The sequence below is a fragment of the Syngnathus acus genome, chromosome 3 (genome assembly GCF_901709675.1).
Source record: "Syngnathus acus chromosome 3, fSynAcu1.2, whole genome shotgun sequence".
NCBI classification, from domain to species: Eukaryota; Metazoa; Chordata; class Actinopteri; order Syngnathiformes; family Syngnathidae; genus Syngnathus; species Syngnathus acus.
In genome coordinates this window covers 3309973-3333360 of record NC_051089.1, presented here as the reverse complement: position 1 = coordinate 3333360, position 23388 = coordinate 3309973, and the positions used below count along the sequence as shown (strand labels likewise).

The window sequence follows — 23388 nt, the reverse complement described above, 5'->3', positions numbered from 1 at the left end:
AGAAGAGCGTATTTTTAAAATAAAAGTAATTTACACCCTTAAGTGACATCACAATGATTAAGCCTATCAGCTATTTTAACATCTAGCTACCTAGGTATAGGCTACGTAGCTTAGCCTCAAAGGTTTGGGCTCACCTATTTTCTGAGTTTGGTCCTTACCTGAGCCTTGAGCAACTGTGATGTCATTTTCAGTGGATAACAAAATGGCCACCACCTGAGATGGATAAAAACAGGTGGATTTTGCTGTTTGGCTTAAATATATACATCTGAAATGGCGCCATCCCTCTATAATCAAGAGGATTTCTGTCACTGCACAAAAATTCCCATGCTGGACTGCAGCTGCTGATGTGGCCTCATCATGGCCAGGAATAATATTGAGTTATGACGCAGGCAGGCCTTTTATTTCCACAATTTGTGAGTTGAAAGAAGCCACGTGTGTCAGGCCAATAGAACTCCACGAATAAAGACCGCCCCCCCCCTCCCATGTTAACCACCTCTAAACATCACAATACCGCCGCCCCTCCCACACGGCTGCCTCGTCGCCAGTGAACGCTAGAGGGCGCCAACAATCCCCCTCTCTCTCTGTCACAAACGCGCATGCAAGTACATGCGCTCATTTACAGCCATGATGAGCGTGACCTTTCTGTGAGGGAATTCAATGAGACCACTGAAACAATTTCTTAAAATAATACACTCTAAATTTAAATAGCATCAAAAATAGAGAACAAGAACATAATAATAATAATAATTATAATAATAATAATAATTCTCCAATATGTCTTTGAGCTACAGCACAATCCACAAAATTTCATTCAACAGCATATCTCCTACAAATGAAACATTCATTATATAGTACTCATTTTCAAAGCTAAGGGATGCTTTGACTCTTGTGAAGTGCTTCATTAAATCAGTCGCATTTTATGTACTTTAATACTAACATTGGTATAAAAGCTCTGAAGAAATATGCATTTAATTGCATTTCATACATCATTCATTTTTTGAGCTCTCACCAAATGAGTGATTAAGTGTGCGTGTTTATGAGCGTGTGTATGTGTAGCACATGACAGGCTGGCAGCCACTAATTACCCGTCCCCTTTTATAAAAACCGAGCTTGTCCACGATAAATAAGGGCAAGCATTAAAGTGGACTGATACCTTTTGATGACTTAAAGGCGCTCATTTTGAACACCGCCACCTCTGCGCGTTCATTTGCGCGCCTGTTGACCCAATGAGCAGCGCTGGGGAAGGAAGGTTGGTTGCGAGCAAGGGGGGGTGTCGCTCTCTAGCTCTCACTCTCTCTCTCTTCAATCTCCTCTTCCTCACTCCTCTTCTTCACTCCTCCATCCGGCCAGTGAGCCTGTCGGAGCTCCCGACTGGTAGCTTGACGAGCCGCGCAAAGGATTTCTTCCTTTTTTGGGGAGGGGAGGTCTGGCGGGGACCAGCGGCAAACTGTTCATTTCCCCGCCGTCTCGTGCACGCTGGAGTTGCTTTTATCTGAGGAAGGGGGCTTGAAAAATGACGCAGCAGAGAAGAAGAATGCAAGTGTCACTAGTAAGTCAAGCCGTCGTTGTGATTTAGATAGCCGCAACTTTCATGAGCTCCTGCTCGCCCGCGCGCGCGCGCCGAGTGCACCTGCTGCTCGAGCAGACGAGCTCCAACACTCAAACTTCATGTCAGGCAGTGTTTTTTTTTTTTTACTTGCGTGGACTCACATTCACAACTTTAGATTGAAACGATGTCTTGACAGATTTGTGAGCGCTGAGAGATAAAATGAGAAAGAATACAAACAGGCTTCAGTGCGTCGGGCACATTGGCTCGGCGGGGGAGCTGTCCGGTCTCCGTGGTGCTGAAAGCGAAGCGCTCACTAGGATATGTTTGAAATAGACACTTCGGATAGTATTCCTTCACGTTTTGCAATGACAGTATCTCGCAGGTGATTTCATTTTTGAATTCCATCCCCAGTCTCTTGAATCTTTCGATGATTTTTCATCCATTCCCAATATCAACCATCCGTTATGAATCGCTACCTCCACCCCTTCACCTCCTCATTTCGAGCAACCTGTGCCCTTTCCCATTATCCAGAATTTGTTCCTAGAGTCCGTAGTGCCTTCCATTCAGAATGTACTGCATTGCGCTCTAGTATTTTTCATTAGTTTTCCAATATATGATATCCAGTATAGTGTCCATTAAACCTTTCATGGTTGAAATACTTTCTGCTCCTTCCCCAAATCCATCCCCGGCGTCCCACATCCAACCCGCGCATCTCTCTCCAGCATTTTCCACAGGTATCTGTAATATTTGATCTTTTTCCAGGAAAATTATGCCCGTTTTCAAAATCTATCCCATTGCAGGAGGTGTTCCTCATGACTACCAATTTATTTCCATCTGTCTTTAGTACTCAACAACCATCAGTACTTATATTTTACTCTATTCCAAGTGACTTTCCGTTTCCCAAATTCCTCCCAATTCAATCGCCACTCCCAGTGCCTTTTATCAATCCTTTGCAATTCCCACCCATCTGACATTCCCTATCCCGCACATTTCCCGCTATTCCAACTCATTCCAATTTCTTCCCCCTGTCCTTAAACTATTCCCACTATGCACTGTCCATAGTATCCACATCTCTTCCAGGTGAAATATATTGCCATTTCTCAAATCCCCATCCCAGCTCCCAAATATGTTCCTCGAGTCCGTCCCACTGTGTTCCGTCTGCAGCGCACACGCACATCGCTCCCCCTGTTGTCACACATCCTCAGCATCTGACATGTCGTCTCGTTCCCCTTTTTCCATCAACTCGTGCCCGTTTCAAAAGTCCTTCTGTATCCCTTGACAACTCCCAGCATCCCCCGTCTTTCTGTCCGAAGTATCCTGGTGACTCGTTTGTGTTCTGTTCATTCTAGTCTGACTAAAACCGTCACCAGTATCCCTGCATCCGTATTAGCATATTCTCACTTCCCCTGCATCCCCAATGACTCCTTTGCATTTAGCATCTATTCCTTGTTTTCACATCCAATCCCGGTGTCCTTCCCCAGTCATAAATCATGTGCCTATTCCCCAAATCACAGCGCCCCCTAAGAAAAAAAAACCTTCACCACTCCCAATATAAATAAATAAAACACAACCCGTATATTTTACCAGGACACATAGTCCCGTACGTATATTCAGTATTCAGCACCAACTTCTTTTGGACTTCATATTTTCCATCCAGTGTATTTTATTTTCATAGTATCCTGCATCATTGTACTCACGTCCAGCATCTATTCTATCTCTTCGCAAAAAAAAACTTTAAACCACTCCAAGCCATCTTTTGCATCCCGTATTCTGCCTCCAGCACCGGAATTAGTTCCTCGCATCCAGCCCCAGCTTGCCTTACCCAGCACTTGTATAATTTCCAATCATCCTGCATATTCTACCACCGACCCGAGACTATTGTCTTCGTATCCCGCACCTCCATTTCCACCAGCCACTCTTACTTAGCCAGAAGCGGCGTCATCCCTAACCCCTCTCTATCCACCGTCCCATCCGTCTCGCGGCTGTGGCAGCACGGATCACTCCGCACTTTACGATATTGCAGTTGGCTCGGCTCGGCTGCCACTTATTGTCTTTGGAAGTGCCTTGCCGCAGAGAGCCGTATTACTCCCCAAAGCGATGACATGAGATGCGTGCGTGATTGTTCGTATGTACTTGTGCTATGAGACTTAGCACAGCTTTAATAGTGGCCCCCGTGCTTCATCCTTTTTTTTTTTTTCCCGCGCGCCAAGTTGGAGGAGCCGAATAATGAAAGTGACATTTGAGAGAAGCTGCTGATTAAATCCACGGTGTTATTAAGAGATCAGAGTGCTGCCCGTGTAAAAAGATGCATTAGTATAGAAGACGCTGTATAAAAAGCATATTCCGGTCGCCGGCGTATTACAGCCGCCTCTTTACAAGTCGAGCAGCACCTCGCGAAGGCTTTGTAAATTGCTCGTTAATTAGTTTAACGCTGTCCAAAAAAAAAAAAAAACTCAATCAACTTGCCAGAGCTTATTTGATCCGAGCGGTTTTGCCATCAAATAGTGAGCTTGCCTTCAGCTGCAGTGCTTTTGCCTGCTACATGTAGCGGTGTAGCTCATGAATAAATCATGTTGTAGTTGTTTTAGACTCTCACTTAGGCTCCCTTAACAGAAAAAGCCTCGCGTAAGGCAGTCGTCAAATAGTGAGCCCACTCTCAAAATGTTCTTTATAAAAGCACTGTAATGACATCAAACCGAACTCTATTATACCGATTGCTGAGAAAAGATAAAGGGACTTGGTGCTTGCCAAATAGTGAGCATGCCTTTAGCAACACTGCTATGCATAGCGGTGGAGCTCATGAATAATGAACGTAATAGACTTTGTTGATTTTCACTTAGGCTCATTTTATGGTATTTAACAGAAGATGTGTCACTAGCCAACTTGCCAAATACTGAGCACACACTTAAAAATGTTTGGAAAGTCTTTCATAAATGACTTGGAGGCCACATTTGAGTCCCAAATTGTAAAAATGGCGACTGATGAATGGAGAGATCCTCCCTGCATGTGTGCAATTGAATGTCACATTGTTGTAAAATTGATTGCCATATTTTGAGTTTATAGTTGTTTGATTTTCCCTCCTTGGTTCAGGTCTCCCACTCGGACTAACGTGAACGGACGCCGCAGCGGCCGCTCGCCACTATGGAAGGCCCAGCCGAGTGACCTTTAGCGCCAAGAACCTTTTGTCGACCTGATCCGAGGAGCCGTCCGTCCGCTTGACGAGAGTTTCTACTATCAAACAAACAAACGCCAAACCCTCCCACACCAACGCTATCGAGGATGCGGAGGAGATTTGAGGAGATGCCGACAGATGTGTGGATGTCCTTGCTGCTGGTGTGGATTACTTTGCTTCCCTGCGTGTCAACGATCCCCGTCGGAGGCGGCGAGACTGCGGCCGGCCCCGGCGAAGGACAGCGACTGCTGAACCGAGCCAAGAGAGGATGGGTTTGGAACCAAATGTTTGTGCTGGAAGAATTTTCTGGACCCGACCCAATCCTGGTTGGCAGGGTGAGTGGCGGCTTTTGTCGTCGTTTATATTAAGCTCGCTTATCGTGCGGGAACATTAATTCGGACGTTTCAATGCTCTCCCTCCCGTCGTCTCCCGGCGGACTCGGGGAGAATTTCTGGTTGTCATGGGGAAGCTAAGATATGGGAAGTGCTTAAATGCTTCTTGGCGATGATTAAACCCCTCCACAGCGTCCTTCAGAAAACAGGACGTGAACACGAGGCTAACCCCGAAGCGTAGCGAAAGATTGTTTACGCTTCCAGAAATGCCGATTTATGTTCTCAAAAAATGAAGTCAAGGATTTATCGTCAGATATTGAAAAGTTGAAAAGTTACAAATAAGTTGTTTATAATTATGTACCGTTTTCTTTCTTAGTTTAATAGCTAGCTTAGACGCTACATGCTAGGAAGACAGCACATTCAACAAAAAGTGGTTTTGGTAGCATTCCCAAAAGTGACATTTTCATTTTTTTTTTTTTGCAAAGGTATTTTCATCTGACATATTGGGGAAAATGTACTCGTCATTGTTTGCCTGCGTTCCAGGGCGGCCATTATTTTCCAGGCAGAACCTCGGGCTAATCCCGCCGATCGGGCCACCTGTTCCTTGGCCCGCCTGGAGGTGTCAGGCCGGCCAAAGCAGCTTGTTCACAGCTCGTTTCTGGGCTTCACCTGCGGGGGCGGGCGGTCGGCCCGGCTGGCACATAGCGGTTCCACTTGGCCCGCGTTGTACATCATCACAATTGGCGTCCATTTTCTTCCCCATCTTAGCGCGTTTCAACCTGCGCCTTCACCTTTCGGAGTCATTCACATTTTGTGTTGCTTCTCCGCAGCGTTGTCATATGGTCGCATCAATTAAACATTGGCCACCTTGTGGGACTTGCACCTGTGCGTGTGTGTGTACGTGTGTGTGGGTTTGTGGTACGCTTTAAATACGGAGCAAACACAAAAACGCTGTTAAGTGGCACATTAATTTTTTAGCACCAGTCAATTCAGAAGCCTCAAATGACTTTGACAATGGCTCCTCGTCACAAACAAACAATCGAAAGCCCAAGGAGGTTTCACGAGTGCCAGACTGTCTAAAACACTAAGTCAAAACCAATTAAGCAGTGGGAAACTCTCAAGGATGCTTAGCGGGAACATGACGTGCCTGAGTTCAAATTAGAGTTTTGTGGGAAAAGCTTTTTTTTTTAAAGTTGTTGTCCTGCGTCGCTGTGTGCACGATTTTGAGGAAAACAAATTCTGTTTTGGAATGAAGTTGGATCATAAAATGAGTATTTTTATAGTTCATACTGAATATTCTGACGATATGCCACCTGTATCTTGACTAATGCCACCTATATTAGCTCAGCCGACTGACTAGACTCCACCTACACAGACTGGACCAAGATTTTGCATGTAGGTGGACACAGTGAAGAGCTTGATAAGTACGCGTTACTCGTGTTTTGTTGGCTGTAGTGTGAAATCCTCTGCAGATTTCAAGAGGGGGCTGATAAAATAAAGTGCATTGGTAGTCATGGCGGCCTTTTTGTCTTTAGACGTTGGCGTTAAATATTCAACAGGACCTGGCAAGAACCCGGTACGAGTAAATGGACCGAAGGAGGAATTCAATATGCATATTTTTGCAAGGTGATAATGACGATGATTAAGAGCAAGGTGAAGTGCTCATCACGACTAAGTTCAGGATTAAAAGCTGAGCCGGGGGCGCAGTACGTTTTGGTTCGAGACTATTTTATCTCTCACTTCCTCTTTCAGTGACGCTCAATTAAGACTCAGAACAGCGCTCAGTGGAGGGCAGGGTGGGATGGGGGGGTCCTGTTTTGTAACAAAATGTGGATGATCTGACGTGGGATACAAAGTATCTGAGTTAGTTTTCTACTTCCTGGTTCACGCACGCACACACATACACACACTCTTCCCCTGCCAGGCCTTTGCGGAGGTAATAAAATGTGCAGCCTGGGCTGAGCTTTAATTACACGTGCTCCCCCCCCCCCAGTCTGCTCTTGCGACATCATCACGGCGGCTGTGCGGGAGATTGGGCGCCATCGATTTCTAGCAGCGTGTCATTCACAGCCTTCTCGCCCTGCACAGACCATTAGCGCAAATGTGAGGGGGGATGTGTGTGTGTGTAGGTAAGCAGACGAGAGAAGGACGGCCGTGAGGCGTGACAGCACCTTCCCTCCTTCTACCCTACCCCACCCCTTGTCTCATTTCCAATGTTCTTCTGCAGCTCGCCGTATTTCTGACATTGTGATGCAGAGTGTGAGGCTGATGTGGAGTGGTACTTCTTTTTGGGGGAACCAAGAAAGACAGACAATAGTCTTTTCAGCGAGAGAGAGAACGAGAGAGAGAGAGAGAGAGAGAGAGAGAGAGAGAGAGAGAGAGAGAGAGATTGTCTAGCGTGTTATTTTTCAGAAGCATATCTTGACCTTTATTTATTCATTTTAGGTAATTGAAAACAGTAGTTCCCCTTTTGCAATGCCAACCTGGCTGTAGTCAGCCAAATAAAATAAATCAATGTTTGATTTGCAGTGTATTTTAGTCTTATATGTATGACATAGGAACTTTATCATGTGTTAGAAGTATTTGATACATGGCAAATAATCTCATTATTTTCAGAAACGGCCTTCTTGGGCTTACATTTTGGGGTTGTAGGGCCAAATTGTCATATCTTGTCCAGACATGATTCCCTTCAACGGGATGTCAAGCCCAAAATGTTCTGCTCTATGGAAGCGGGGAGCTGTCAATGTAAAGTAACAATATTCAAATACATTCAAATATCTATTCGAACATTCTCAAAATTACATTCGAACAGAATCGGCAAGATATTTCGATGCCCTGAGCGACTGTGATGTCATATTTAATCGACAGCAAATGGCAAAATGGCCGCCCCGTTGATGTGGGAGAAAACCAAAATGAATTTTGACACTTAATTCAAATTCCTTAAACGCGATATTAATCTGAATGCAGTGTTTAGATTAGTGGTGTTGCCTAGAAAATATTATTGTGCCTTTTATTGGCCAAGATAATCTTACAGCGACTTTTGCTGAAATTATTTTCGTCTGGTCTCTGATTGGCCAAAATGGCCTCACTGTTGTTGCCTTTTCCATTCTTAAGACATCTAAGTGTCTGTAATGAATTTATGGATGGGAGTTAAGTGCCAAACTTTTGACTTTTCACAGAAATTACTTTTAATGTCTTTCTGATTAGCCAGAATAGCCTGAATGTATTTTTGTTTGTTACAGGAGTGACTTGATTTCTTCTCGCACAGCGACACGGTTTAACTTTTCTTCTAAAAACAAGCCTCGCAAAGCGTTCAAACGTCTCTTAGGCAAACTTTTCCTCGCATTCAATCAAAGCCGCCTCTGTTATTCCAAAATACGATCGCAGACGCGTGTCGTTTGGCCATTAAGCTCGCCTCGGAACAAAAAAGACAAACAGCGAGCAAATCGCTGCGTTTGCAGCAGAGACAAATCCGATTTCTGTTCTCTTTGTAGTCAATTAATGGCGGCTGGCGCGTGAATATTTCACACAACTTTCTTTCCCCGAGTCTCCTTCAGAGCTCCATCACTTAGCGAGGGAGGATTGATAATGATTGCGTTTCCGTCTGCCGAGTTGCGCTGAGCACATTGTTCAGGCCTTTCATCCGCCGCTGATAATCAACCATTAGCATTCATCAATTCGCGCTCGATGGCAATACGACTTTGATTATCGATCCTGCTGAGGAATGCTCATGGCGTGATGCGGTGTTCTTCGGGATAATAAACTCACTAGTTGACGGGGCTTCCCGAGGGAAAGGAAAGTACGAAACAGCAAACAAACAAAGAAACATTTCAGATAAGTCACGTCTAAATTGTTTCTTTCAACAAAATATAATGATGGGGTAAGAAAAGCAAATTTGAATTCAGAATGTTCCACGCTCCATGAAAATCACTTCTCCAGCATTAGCATTCAGTACACTCAATGTTGTTGGAAAAAAAAAATCATTATTATAGATTAATTCTGGGCTTTTATATTGTTCAGAATTATTTGACATTCCGTTTTCTGTCTTCCACATTAAAAAAAAAATCCCTTGAAAAATGTGAAGTGTTTCTTAAGTCTCTTGTTCAAGCAGAAAAATCAAACAATCAAACAAAAAAGCAATAGTGACCGTCCATCTATTCATTTTCTGTACGGCTTATCTTCTTGACGGTCATGGCCGGGTGAGCTGGAATCTCTCCCAGCTGACTTTGGGGCTGAATGAACTCTTTAAAAGATATTTTCTTATGAAGACTACATTCAAAATTCTTTCTTGGAAGAAAAGCAAAAATGAAGAAAAACATATTTTTTTGACTCCTAAGGCGCAAAAAATCTCATATTCTTGTATATATATATATATATATAAATATCTTATCCTTAAACCTTGCTTTCCTTGACCAATTTCGTCAATTTCTTCTAGTGCGTAAAATGAAAAATCCGAAAACAAACAGTCCCTTCGCACCTTTCTGATAGGCACCCCCTATTTTCGCACCCCCGTTCCAACCCCCTTGCCCTGTTCCTCTCCTCTCATTGTCTCCCATTGTCCAATCCAACGTCGATGATCAGCTGATAAGAGATCAGAGCTGGAATTTATCGCTTTCCTTTCTGCGCTACTTATTCATATTTAACAGATGTTCCCTTTTCGAAGAGATCTTAATGACTCGCCGAGATAAAAGTCAACATTCGGGGGGCTCTTTGTATCTTATCTTTGCCGCGAGCAGACTTCACACGGCCGGAAACCGAGATGTGGGACGCCGAGTCTATAAATATGATGTCTGTTGGTAAAGCAGCATGTGGCTCATAGCCTGATGTTATTTTCAATGTTCACGCTAACGGCTAACAGCTAACAATTGTATGCTAGTCGTCACAAACTAGCGCCTGTCGGGTCCATTTGTTTAAATCTCCACTAAAGCAACCGTGTCTAATTTGAGCTCAATTTTCTCTCTGCCTTTGATTGATTGATTTGCGAGTGGGAGTTAAGAAGACTATTAGTATTATCACCAGTGAGTCATTGCGCCACGCAAATTAGCGTAGCCTCGGCTAGGGCTGCAACGTACATACGCTGGATTATAGACGAACGATTCCCAGCGGTTTGACTCCCTTTTTATTACCTTTTCGAAGCAGGTGGAAGAAACCCATCAGTGTGTGTCAGAGTGCGATTTATTTTTCTGTTTTGTTGCGTTTCCTTTTTTTTTTTGCTTTCTCGCATCCACATCTTTTGGGTGCCCAACTGTGTAATCGTCCACCTTTAGATCTTCATTCCCACCTCTTGTGTGATTTAAAGGGAAATAACCTCCCCGATTCTCTGCCTTCTCTTTTCCTGAGGCTGTGTGGCCTTTGCTCATGCCGCCCGGGGCCATTCTATCAGCAATGTGTCATAAAACACTGGACCACCGGGCTACAATTGAGCTGTTGGGACCAGATTAGTGTGAATGCAGCGTGCAAGGTCTTCTAGCAAATATGGCGGCACCTGTCACACCAAGGCTGCCGTGTGATCACAAATACTGTTCAAAAACATGCTCAGAGATAACCTTGAATAATTTGCCGTAAATCTGCAAAACAAGCAAAGAAATGATTACAAATCCAAATAATTCTTTGAAAAATAAAGATAAAGATGCATTATATGTTCCTGATGGGGAAATTTTGAAATCGTGCGGAAAAAATGTTAGAAAGATCTAAAAATACACAATCTCAATTATCTGGCCTGGCACCTGGAGGGGGTCCAAGCATATTTCTTCCCCCCTGCCCCCAAGCTCCGCCAGTGAGGTGGAGCAAAGTTTTATTACTCGCATTAAACCTTAAACTCAAATAAGTCTGTGTGACAAGCTTAGAGCTTGTGAATGTGACTACTTGTCTATGAAAGCGTTGCAGCAAGTGCCATTTTACATAGTACACAATGAAAGCAGCCTCATTTCGGCGAAGCGTCGCGCCAGGCGAGCGTGTTAGGTGAGCTGCTTTAATTCCTATAAATTAGTCAGAGCAAAGTTCAAGGCAGAGTGCCAGATGATTTAGCCGGCTAAGTGATCCACCCCCGCAAAGCCCAGCAGTGCGGATGGTGGGCGGTAAGTTGGGGAGGATGAGGAGTTGTCAAACGACAAATACGGCAAAGTGAGCTAATCGCGAGGATGCGCCGCGACCAGGCCGCGCCGGACCGCGCCTTATGAATTACCAATGCCGCGGGAAAGTAACGCGCTTCACCCAACCTCGCGTGACAACCTGGATTTAATCACGCCGGGCCGCAGATGTGAGTAATAGAGGCAAGCTTATTATTTTGCTCGGGGACTTTGGAGCCGTGTGAATGACTGCGCTTTCCTTTTAAATCATTATTGCAGCTGACGCACACACAAGAGAGCTGGCGGCCATGACAGGGCCTCGCGATTCGCTACCACGGAAACATGATTTCTTCTTCCCCGGTGGGGTAAAAAACAGCTTGTAATATAATACAGTGACTCGGCTAGAGTGGTGGAATGTAACTAAGTACAAATAGTAGTGGTGGTACATTATGTAAAACCACGTAGGACGCTGTAACCACAATGACGCGACCCTTCCATGGCCACTGGCGGAGCTAGGATTTTTTTTTTTATGCTTGTAGGGGCCATGGCGGGGCCAAGGATATGTCAGGGGTTCTGAAATTTTTATTTCTTTACAAAACCCAGAAATTCTTCAGAATAGACAGATAAAGGTTCAGTAGATGTTCCCTACGGGTGACGGAAAAAAATGACTGGAGAAATTGGAAAACACAAACCTCTATTATCTGGCCAGGCACCAAGCAAATTTGTCTCGTTGAAGCAAGGATTATGCAAATGTATGAGTAATACTTTTTTCATTGTGCCAAGTTATCAAAATAGTCTAAAATCGAGGGTCAAAATGAAAAATTACTTTTGCAATTAAATTCATTTAATATTTTTAAAGGAGTATTTTTTCCACAATTCAGAGTGTGAGAACCTTTCTCCACTTCTGCTTGGCTACATACTTCACGTGTGCATAAAACCAACAACACTTTGAGTTACAGGTAGTGCGATGCAAGTGCAATCCCCCCACGGCGTTAAAGAATGGCTGCTGCGGGAAATGAAATGTCACGGCGATAACATTAAAGTATGGCGGGGTGGCTAATAATGGGTCATTTGCAGGCACACATAGTTCACACTGACTCCACTGACAGCCCCGTTAAGCGTCACAAAGACGTAGCGACCATAAAAAAGGGTTTCATGCGCGCTTGGCAGAAATTTGGCAAAAATCAGTTGAGCAGTTTTTCGCGTAATTCGACTATAGCTAGCAAACAAGGCGACTAAAACCCACAGTTCCTTGGCAGAGGTAATCACGGCTGTGGCTTTGTTTGTCTGATATGCTCTCAAAAGCTTCCAAAGATGCATTTGGCAGGACTTAAACCCTCTTCAAGTGCTCGCTGAATATGAACAACTGGCTGTAATTATATTTCAAATGTGATGTGAGTGAGAGCATTAAAAATAAGCGACATTCGTTATTCTGCGTGCTGGAGAATCTGGGACGGGTTTTCTCAAATTCTGGCCAAACTACATTCGAGCTTAAGCCACTTTTGGTACTTAAACTCGCTGTAAAGTAAAAATGAAATGTCCTGTTAACGTGACACAACACAGTATTGCTAACAAGGCTGCCAATTTTGAAAGAGTTTTGAAAAAAGTATGTAAGAATCCGTAGAGAAATTCACGCTGTTAAGGCCTCTTCAAATGTGATCATTCAAATGATCATTATCTGAAACATGCTAGTTAGCGACAATCCTGCCTTTTCTTAAGCCTTTTATGGACCTCTCCACCCCATAATTAATGTTGTTTATTTAGCTGGGAGCACATGTGGGAGAGAAAACAACGGCAAGCAAAGTGCAGCGGCACGTGTGACATTTTATTGAAGATCACAATGCTGGCCCACGATTAAAGATGATGATCATCATCACTGCTGAGGGTCGCTCACCTCAATCACTGATGCTCACTTCTACCTTCTCGTCTTTTTTCTCCACGCCTCCTCTTCATCAGGCCTCTGCTCACTCTCTGCTGTCTTAGCGTGCTGCTGACCTTTTCGCGCAGATTAATTATTTCACTTTAATGACGCAAAGAGAAGGCCAGCTGAAATAATGGCGAGAGTGAGCTACCGCCCATGCACATATACACACACACACACACACACACACACACACACACACACACACACACACACACACACACACACACACACACACACACACACACACACGGGTAATGTATGTGACGCACTACCTGCCTTTAATAGACCAGCTAGCATCATTATGTGAATTCTTTCAACCTCTTTCAAGATTTTATTTTGCGTTCAGCAATGCAAGTAAACATCGATCATTTGGCATCTAAATCAAGAGAGTACTCAAAAAATGTATGCTTCACAATAAAGTCAGTAAAGCTGCTTGCAATCATGATGGTGGTAGAAAGTCCTCATAATCATTGTTAAGCTCCGCCCACTTTAAACGGCATTTGATTACAACCCAAAATGGCAACAGAACTGACTTTTTATTCAATTTCTTTGGCTTGACAAACTTTTTCTTTGTTGCCCAAGCACATTTTCATTTTTCTTTTTAGTCAAAATTAGCTGGTATAAGATTAACATGCAATAAATTGTCAATCATTATTATCATCTTGAGGGCACGCCCTGTTTCAATCACTATTTATTTTCCTAATTTATTTCAACTTTCCTTCGGGAAGTGTTGAGTTTTCAGATGAGTCGAGGCCCCCCGCAAAAGGTTATTCATTTGATTACATCACAATGTCATGTACCCTTCAAGACACTCACACATACAGGTCGATGTGTGTGTGTGTGTGTGTGTGTGTGTGTGTGTGTGTGTGTGTGTGTTTTCCTCGGACAAAGCTGCTGCCTGCTGTTTTGTGTGTGCGGGTACGCCGTGATGATTGAAGCCTCCTCCTGTGTGAAAGTAACACTTTCTCTTCTCCTGCGGTGTTTGATTAAATCTGTGTGAGTGTGTGTTGAATCAGGAAAGGAAAGAAAAAAATAATGCATGAAAAATTCAAGCGCTTATAATACAAAATCCAGATGAATCATGAATGCTTAATGGGGAGACGGTGGTCGAGCAAGACAGCCAGCGTGTGTGCGTGTTGAAATTGTTCTGCAAGTATTCTGGCGCCGGGCGCCCGCATTGTCTGCCAGGGCCGCATTCACAACACGGGCTGGGGCGTGTTGTTCCCCCCAAGCCGCCCCCCCCCCCCTCACTCCGCTCCATCTTCCTCAGCGGTAACGAGGTGCTGAGGGACAGCGAGCGTTTGACGCCAGCAACATGTGAAAAGCTTTTAACTGTTATTTGAATGGTGCTAATTGCCTTCATCTTTGCCACAAACGCTTGTTGTTGTTGTTGTTGTGCAACTGCTGGATGCGTGCCGGGCATCTGTGCGTGTTGAAATATTCACAAATCTTCACTGATGACAGCCCCTCCTCTTTTTTTTTTTTTTTTTGCTCGCTCACTTATTGGCTTTTAATGAAATATTGAGCTCCAAGAAAAACTTCCCGCTCTTATGAATAATAGAAAGAGCAATTTAAGTAATATCATGGAAGAGGACTGAGTGGACTGCTGTGATAAGGAAGGAGGGGTCTTAGCATGGGAGCCCATTAAGGTATTTTTACAGGGATGGAATGTTCAAGAAGACAGACACAAAACAAAATAGGAAAGGATAACAAAAACAGCATTCGAAAATGACAACAACTGCTACATGAGTTTTAGAGGGAGCACAAAACCTGAACATGGCAGGCAGAGAAAGAGAGTAAATGCCAAAGCAGTGGCAAAGCAGCAACACCTGCTAATGTTTTTGGTTGGGACCAATAGAGAGAATTTGGTAAAAAAAAAACAACGTCAGTTTTAAGATGAATGCAAAATTTGAAACACTGCCATAAAGCTTCCTTACATTAACTGCTGACTTAAAAGAACAAACATACATTTCATCCAAATAATAAACAAATCTGTGAAAGCAAGGAACATACAATTCTTACAGACAACTATAAAAAACATAATAAAAAAACAGTTCGGCAACAACATACCTGTATTTTAGCTGAGACGTCATTGTTGATCATACATCCCTCAGTCATGGTTTCATAAAAATAAATGTGTATGCCTTGAATACACATTCAAAATATAAGCGGGAAGTCAAAATTTTCGAGTTATTGTTCTTTTTCCCATCAGATCTCAAATTATGAGACATTAGCTGCAACATTCAAAATGGCGTCCGTCTTCGGGGACAATCCACCTCTCTGATTGGCTGCCAGCTAGCGAATCAGTGCATCCGCAACTGTCACGGTAGATCGTGTGCAAAAGTAAAGCAAACAAAATGGCATCTTATCAATTAAGCTCAGTGAAACTTTTTTTTTTTTACTTGATTGAGTGTAAGGGACATTGTTTTAAATGTCAGAATTTCATTTAATTGTATTTTTTAAAAACGTGGGCAAAATCTACTCGTCGGTAAATGCCATTTCTAATGTTGACGGCCAAAAAGAGCAATAGCACCAGAAAAACAATCGCAAGTGGTGCTTCAAACGGAGACGCCAGACAGCGCAAACAAAAGGAAGCGTTTATGTAGACTTCAAATGATGCCAACTTGAGTGCGAGCTGGTCAAAGGCATCTTGAGGACACAGCATGCAAGCCCGGATGGTGTAAATCCATCCCAGCATGCATTGCATCAGTCAGTGCCTCATTCCAATTAGCCGACTCAGCTTGTTTGCGGCTCCATTCAGGAGGCTCTCGCATGTGTGTGAGCCCAAGGCGAGATCAAACGGCCTCTGCTTTGAACCAACAGTGTTTAACTCAATAAGCATAGCATCAAGCTAGCGGCTACGTGGTGAGTTGAATCCGTCTGGGTTGAGTTTATCAGGCTTACTGTTTTGAAACTTATTTACGATTTCAAAATGTTTCACGCTTAGATTGTGGTTTCAAGATGAAGTTTGAATTGTAAAGAAGGATTTCAAGACGTTAGCGTTAGATGAGTTTTTAGCCTGAGTTTAGACTTTCAAGAGGTTTCATGTTTCAAACCAGAAACTCAAAAGAGCTTTTCAACACAGTATTCCGGTTTCAAAGTAGAGTTTCAAATCTGGAATAAGGTTTAAAACCTGGGTTTGGGTTTCAAATGAGAGTTTTCACGCAAAATTGTGTTTTGAATTAGCTTTGCATATAAGTGTTGAGTCTTTCAAAACAAAGCTTCTTACACAAGTTCTCGCTTGGATTATGGTTTCAAAATGGGGTTAGTGTTTCAAAATAGAATTTCAAACTTGGACTACTAGGTTTTCAAAGAGTATGTTTTCAAACTAGGGTTTTGGGACAGCTTTAAGAAATGAGAATTTTATGCCAAGGTTCAGATTTTAAAGCAGCTTTCAAAGCTTGCAAGAGTACACAAAAGCAATTTATGGCGGGCTCTTGGAATGGTTGTTTAAATAGCAGAGGTTTTTTTTCTAGCCATCCTTCACAGCGAGAGTATTGCTTCGCAAAAGCACATCAAGGGCTGATATGAAATGAACACTTTTGTCTCGGCGCACAATACGAGTGTTGACGGGCAGTCGCAACAAAAGAGATCATGTCCTCTTTTCTTATCTGGACACTCTGCGACTGCAAACCAAGATGGATTCCACGGCTATCTAAGGACCCCCTTCCCCCTTCCCTCCATGCCAGACCACCTCCCACTGAGTATCCATTAAAATATTGCCACTTCAACACAGCAAGGTTGGTGGTCTTCATCAGCTAATAGCACACCTTTGTTAGCTCCTTTGTATCGGCAGACATTTGGCAATCTACCAAAAGACCCGGGACACACTTTGAAGATTCTTCCAGACTTGAACCTCTTCCATTTGCGAAGATCCTCAACAAGGGTCGTCTCGGGTCGGACATCAGCTGTTTGTGGATAAATAGAACGTAACCCACATCACCAAATTTCAGGGCCCATGATTTAAGAAACTAATTTCAGGCAACATCTGCCCTCAATCAATGAAATTATAACATGGAATTCTTATCTATCATAACATTTTGGTTTGAAGAATCAAAAATTTGAGGAATCAAAAATCGAGGCAATTCAAGCCCTAAATGAGACGGTGTGTTTGCTGATTTGTATTTTACCCAGAAACGACGTGACATTCACAAAGAAATATCCCAAACAAATACGGTATGGACATATTTTCATACATAGTAAAGTGGTACGGAAAATGAATGAATTATTAAGAATGCACAAATGCAATGTATACAGCGTATTGTCTTGTGACCTTTATTGAACGCAAATGATAGTTATGAATGTTTCATTTTTTTTCATTTCTTTCTTTTAACATTTTCAGATGTAATTGTCGGGAGTAACTCAACTGCATCAGTGAACACATACAATTCCATTTTGTTGTTCTGCACAAAATGATTTTCATCTGCCATCTATTTGGCTAAAATTGATGGACACGTTTTTCCATAAGCAGCCTTTTATTGGATTTAAAAAAGAAAAATGCTATCAATGGGAAAAATGGTGTGTGTTTGTCCAGACAAGCACTATGTGTAACACTACAAAAAAAAATTCACCATCAAATAAGAGTCCCGAGATGCTCCGTTAAGTTCCATATGCAGCTAGCATACTAGCTCGAAAAGAAGTCTGTGCCAGTTACTGAAAGTAATTGCTCCTAATGACCAATAGGAGTTTGGTTTTCATCTCTGGGGGCCACGCAAAAAGGCCTTTGGTCTTATCAGTTGATTAGTCACAAATAGGCAGCGCGGAGTCCTTGTGCGGGAAACTAAACGAGCGTGGCCAAATTGCCGCCGGTGTTCCTCCATCACAGAGACTCTAATGGAGCGGCGAGCCAGCTAGTCCAGCTAATTCCTGAGCCGAGACTAAAGCAAATAGATGACTGGGACTCAAACTGAAGATAGTGTATCACGTACAAGTTTGAAAAAATTATACACAAGTTAAAAAATGCATGTATTTATCACACAATGGAGTGAAAATGTCTTGTAACAGAATGCACAAAAAAAATCTCAAGGACGTTATTTTGAGTCGTCGGGATCTGTTTAGCCGCCCGAGGCAAGTCTAACGCAAAATGTGGTCTAACTGTGCTTGAATGAGTTTTATTTTGGTGTTATCGTAGACACTAAATTAGAAAGAGGCATCTGCACCGTTGTGGGTGTGAACACAGACGACTCGCTCCCGGTTCCTCTCGTTCCCTTCAAATTCAAAAACGTTTGATCATTTTGAGGATATGTGAAAGGGGGTGGGGATGCTCAGTGATTGTTACTCACAGTTTTAATTGTTATTTTTTTCCCCTTCACAGATTCATTTGCATTATTCCTCCTTCTTCCCTCCGATGAACATTGCGCACCTCGATTTACCGACCGAGTAATTGCTTATTGACAGAGTCATATTAGAGTGGAAATTGTATTATGAAAAAAAAAAAGAGGCAGAGGCATCTCATTGAAATGTAGCTGCAAATAACGACAAGGATACAATTAGAAGTCATCAGCGAAATGGACATGTGTGAGCATTTTTCACTTGCGCCACCTGCGCTTGCTTTCTCTCGCTGCCTTTTTAATTAATTCTGAAAAAAAATTGTCAAGGATACGAATTACAAGCGTACACTCGGCTGCACAGCCGCACGAGTGCAAATGAGGTCGCGGTATTGTGCCAAATTGGGTTGCAATATTTATGCTGTTTGTGGAATATGACCAAGAGACCTCACTTTTTTTAAAGCCAATTTCACTGTGAAAATGAATGACGCCAAATTTGAGCCACGTTACAAAAGTAGTCGTGCTTTAGTTTTTTGTTTTACGTATACTTTTGAATCCAAGTTGTTGGATTTGTGGCTTTGGGTTTGTATGAGGTCCACCCTCGTTCAGTTTGTTCCAGTGTTGAGATCCCCGGTGCTGAATTATATATATATATATATATCAAAGGCTGTATTCAAACCAACACTAAATGAATGCGTTCCTTTAACACACACTTAAAGTGAGCACTTCGCAATCTGCATCAAAGCGAGCTCGCCCAGGCAGCACTTCAATTCCATGACCTACAACAACCTTGAGTCAAAAAATAAAGTACACAAGCATACACCTTACTTGTAAGATCTAATTCTGCCAAGGAGGTAGTATCTCTTTTTTTTTTTTTTTTTTTTTTTACTGGCTGTCTGCTTTTGGCAGCAGGCATCGGCTTATTATGCACATTACTGCCCCCTACTGTGGAATGGATCGAGGCAATTTCATTTAGCAACATTTGACAGTTAAATCAATTATGACAAAACGGACCCCCAAAACACAAGCACAAAAATCCAGATAGTGACAATGTCTGATAATTTAACTTGAATTCTGTTCAAACTTGAACGGGAATTAAAAATTCAGCCCCCCTGAAAACAGTTCTGAACATTTTGTGGGCATGTCAGTCAGATGACCCATAAAAAGCCTAAAGAACACACGGCCTCTGCTATTTTAGGATCACCAAGATTTTTTTAGCCAACTTTGTGGGTGTCAAAACATTTTGACCAATTGGTCAATTCATCATGAAAATCATTGCAACTCGTCCAAGCGCCTTAAGGAATTGCCACCTGTTGAGAAAAAAAAACAAAAAAAAAACAAGGAGGGAAAACAGGCAGCGGCGGCGTGCAGCTGCATTTTCTTCCCTGGTAATCGAATCCCTCCAAAGGCCTCCATTTTTCTTCATCTCACCGCGTCCACAGGACCTTTAAACAGAGCAGAGTGGAGAAAAAAAGGTAGCGTAGAACACAATTATAATTCCAATATAGCCCTGTAAAGAAAATGTAAACAGATAGCCCTGGCTGCAGACCCCCCCGCCCCGTCACCCCCACCTTTTCACTCCCTGAAGACTTGTAATAAAGTAGAGAAGATGTAACACCAGAGGACTTTGTTGTGTCGCTTCCACATTTGAGGCCAATGTGCACAGGAGGGTGTGTACGTCTTCGGTCACGTATGGACTTATTTTCAGGCGACACACACAAAAACACACAGTTCCAAAAAAATAAAAAGCTCTGCTGGAAATCCCGAGGAGCGCAAATTGGTTTGGAATGTGATTTGTAAAGCGTGCTGCTTTTCAAACGGGCAAATATGGGATCCTCTGTGGGTGAGACGTTTTCATCCCGCGGCATCCTTTGCTTGCCGCTCTTGAATATTCCGTTTGTTGTTGTACGCTTGCTCAGGGGAGGTTTGGGGGGGGTGTCGGTGGTGCTGTTGGTCGCTTTTCTTTCACGACACGTCCCACGCCCCCCCACCTCTTCACGTTACCGGGCAAAGCTGCAGCGTGACACTTATTGTTTAGGACCCGGAACCCTAAATTCTCATTAGCGTGTTGCTCGGCTATCGTGAATCATGGTGTTGCTCTTTTTGACAGTCATCCTAATTACTACTACTACTAATAATAGTACCGTATTTTCCGCACTATAAGGCGCACCGGATTATAAGGCGCACCTTCAATGAATGGCCCATTTTAGAACTTTGTCCATATATAAGGCGCACCGGATTATAAGGCGCACCTTCAATGAATGGCCCATTTTAAAACTTTGTCCATATATAAGATATATACATTTTGCCCGTGGGCCGGACTTTGGACACGCCTGCTGTAGTGGCTCAATATTGGTCCATATATAAGGCGCACCTGATTATAAGGCGCACTGTCGGCTTTTGAGAAAATTGGAGGTTTTTAGGTGCGCCTTATAGTGCAGATAATACGGTAATAATAATAAATAAACTAAAAGCACAATTGTGTAGTACAAACGGACCACCAATATCCGACAGCTCGGCTAATCGTTCAAACAGAAGAAGGTTCTTACACATTAAAGTGTGACTTGACAAGAAAAAGTAGAGGAAGCTTCATAGCAGGAAGACCATGACTGGCTATGCACTTTCCCACTGAGTGTGAATTCACAGAATGAAATTCACAGGAAGCAAAAATGCTCTGTGTATCAGTGTGTGTCCAGGATTTTGACACAGTCTGCTGCGAGGACGTGGCGCGCCACTCGCAAAGTTCATCACACGTTTGCTTTGACACTGAGCATGTCCCGGACACGCATGCACACACAGGAAGGGTCTTTGTGCGGGGGTAGAGTGTCTCCCTCCACTTGGACGATCAATCTCCATGGAAGACCTTTATGCCGTCATCGTAGCCACTTTGCAAAATAGAAAGAAAGATAATAAGAATAACCCGTAGTCTAAAAACTTGTCCACACGCATGTGTCATATATGTGATGCATCTATTTGTCGAATTTGCAAGTGTCCGACTCCATCTGTGTCCTTTCGACTTTGTGGAGTGGTTGTTATTAAAAAGGCGGCGGGTGGGCAAGCGGGTTGGGCTACCTATGTGCGTAGGACCCAAATTCAATTACTTTGAATGACGGCAACGACCTCGCCCAAAATCACTTTTACAGCTCACGTGCTGTTTTGTTTTCCAAGCGAACTGAGGTGTGTGTGTTTGTGTCACTAAGAGAGCGTCTGGGTGTGTTTGAATACGCACGCGTGTCCATGTGTTTGTGTGATTGTGTACGTGTGTGTGTCTTTGTTGTTTTCCCCATCGTCTAAATGGATGTTGGAAGCCACCGCCGCCGAGTTGGAAGAAACGTCGGACAACGCTTGAGATTGATGAGTGTTTGGGCGCTTTCCCGGTGACCCCGCCGCCGCATCTGGCGGGAACAAAGTCAGGCAGGTGTGACAGCCAGCATCCATCTCGCAGTCAGCTGTAATGGGGAGGACACACACACACACACATGCACACACATGCACACACAAGCACACACACACGCACGATGTGTATTCCTGGTAGAGTGCATCTTTCCTGGAAGGACTTGTTTCCTTCAAATGTCTGCCAGCCATCACGTCTTATTACAGAAGACAAATGGCATGTCCGAAATAACGCTTCCCGACCCGTTAGTTCCGTGCTGACACGTTTCACTTAGCTGCGGGGGTCCAATACGCATGACAGTCCGGTTGTGTGGCGATTCTGTCTGCGCCTCGAGGTTGCAAGTTCAATTCCCAAGAGTACAGTAGCGATGGGAGGGGGGATGTCTTGTTCCAATTTAGTTCTGATGGTTTTGGTTGAGTTAGAAAGAGGCGTTTGCGCCGTTGTGGGAGTGATCACTTGACTCAAGCATTTACTGGAATTTCTGGACTATAAGCCGCACCTGAATATTAGCCTCACCAGCTAAAATTAGGGGAAAATCCTTTTTTTGCTCATATTATAAGACGCACTGGACTATAAGACACAGTTGTTTTAATGTTTAATTTCCATATATAAAAAAATCAGACAATACAATAAAAATCATGAGAAATCCATAGATAAACCGCACTGGTCTATAAGCCGCGGGGTTCAAAGCTTGTGCAAAAAGTAGTGTCTTATAGTCCGGAGAATACGATAAGTGTCCTATAATTATAGATTACCGCTCTCGGTTAGTTATTCATGTTAAACGCCACCTTGCACTATGGAATTAAACACTCGAAAAAAAAAAACTCCACAGCACGCCAGGACCCGCGTGAACATTAAATCCTTTTGAAGTTAGCGTCGGATCCTTTTTGGACTCGGGGGCTTATCTTAGCGAATGATAGAGTGGACTCGGTGGGCCTCATCCCCGCTGTCTCTTTCTCATTTGGCTTGTTAAAGATTTTCTCTCTTTTTATGAGGCGTCGCTCTGCGACTATCTGTTGTTGCCTGTTCTTAAAATAAGCACTTTTCTTGCAATGATCAAAGCCCTTCGGGCTTAACCTGCTTTCCTACTTTGCTCCAGGTAACCTTTGAATACAAATACATTAGATTGATTTTCATATTTTGATTGTTTTCTCAGCTATGCCCATGATTAAAACAAAGTAAACAGGGAACAAAGGCTCCGGTAACAAGGGAGTGCGGGATTATGAGAAGCAATTTCCACCCTGCAATTCATCACACACTCCGGGGACAAACGGAGTTGCAGTTTAGTCAAATATATTTAGTCGAATTTGATTTTAGCTTTATTGTCAGTGTTTGCTTTTTCTGTTTCTATTTACTGAAAAACCTTCTAGACCTGGCAACCCCACCACCAGTATTAGGCAATAGTCCATACCCAAAATTGAATTGACCAATCAAAATCATCCCTGGTGTGGTTTAATTGTGTTTAAAGTGGCAGCAGCTAATGAAGCAACTGTGTTTGGTACAAGTGTGACATCACGTCGTATAAATCTTTTAAGACTGTCTTCAAGTCCGAGTTAGTAAGAGTGGATTTGTCTTGATAATAGGCTCCAAAACAGCAAAGCAACATTCTTAAACTTTAAATGTGTTCATTATTTATGACCAAATCGGCAGAAATGCTCGAGAATCATTTTGTTTCCACCGTA

The 23388-nt window shown here is 43.2% G+C and overlaps 1 protein-coding gene across 2 annotated transcripts in view; it reads left to right on the top strand.

The window, feature by feature from the left end:
- The first annotated feature begins 1339 nt into the window (after positions 1-1339).
- Positions 1340-23388, top strand: part of cdh8 (cadherin 8) — a 68396-nt gene continuing 46347 nt past the window's right edge. For both annotated transcript variants that reach the window (XM_037246549.1, XM_037246548.1), the window contains exons 1-2: positions 1340-1549; positions 4640-5056. In XM_037246549.1, coding sequence (XP_037102444.1) covers positions 4829-5056 — 228 coding nt within the window. In that variant the 5' untranslated portion in view covers positions 1340-1549; positions 4640-4828. The remainder of the gene's footprint in view (positions 1550-4639; positions 5057-23388) is intronic.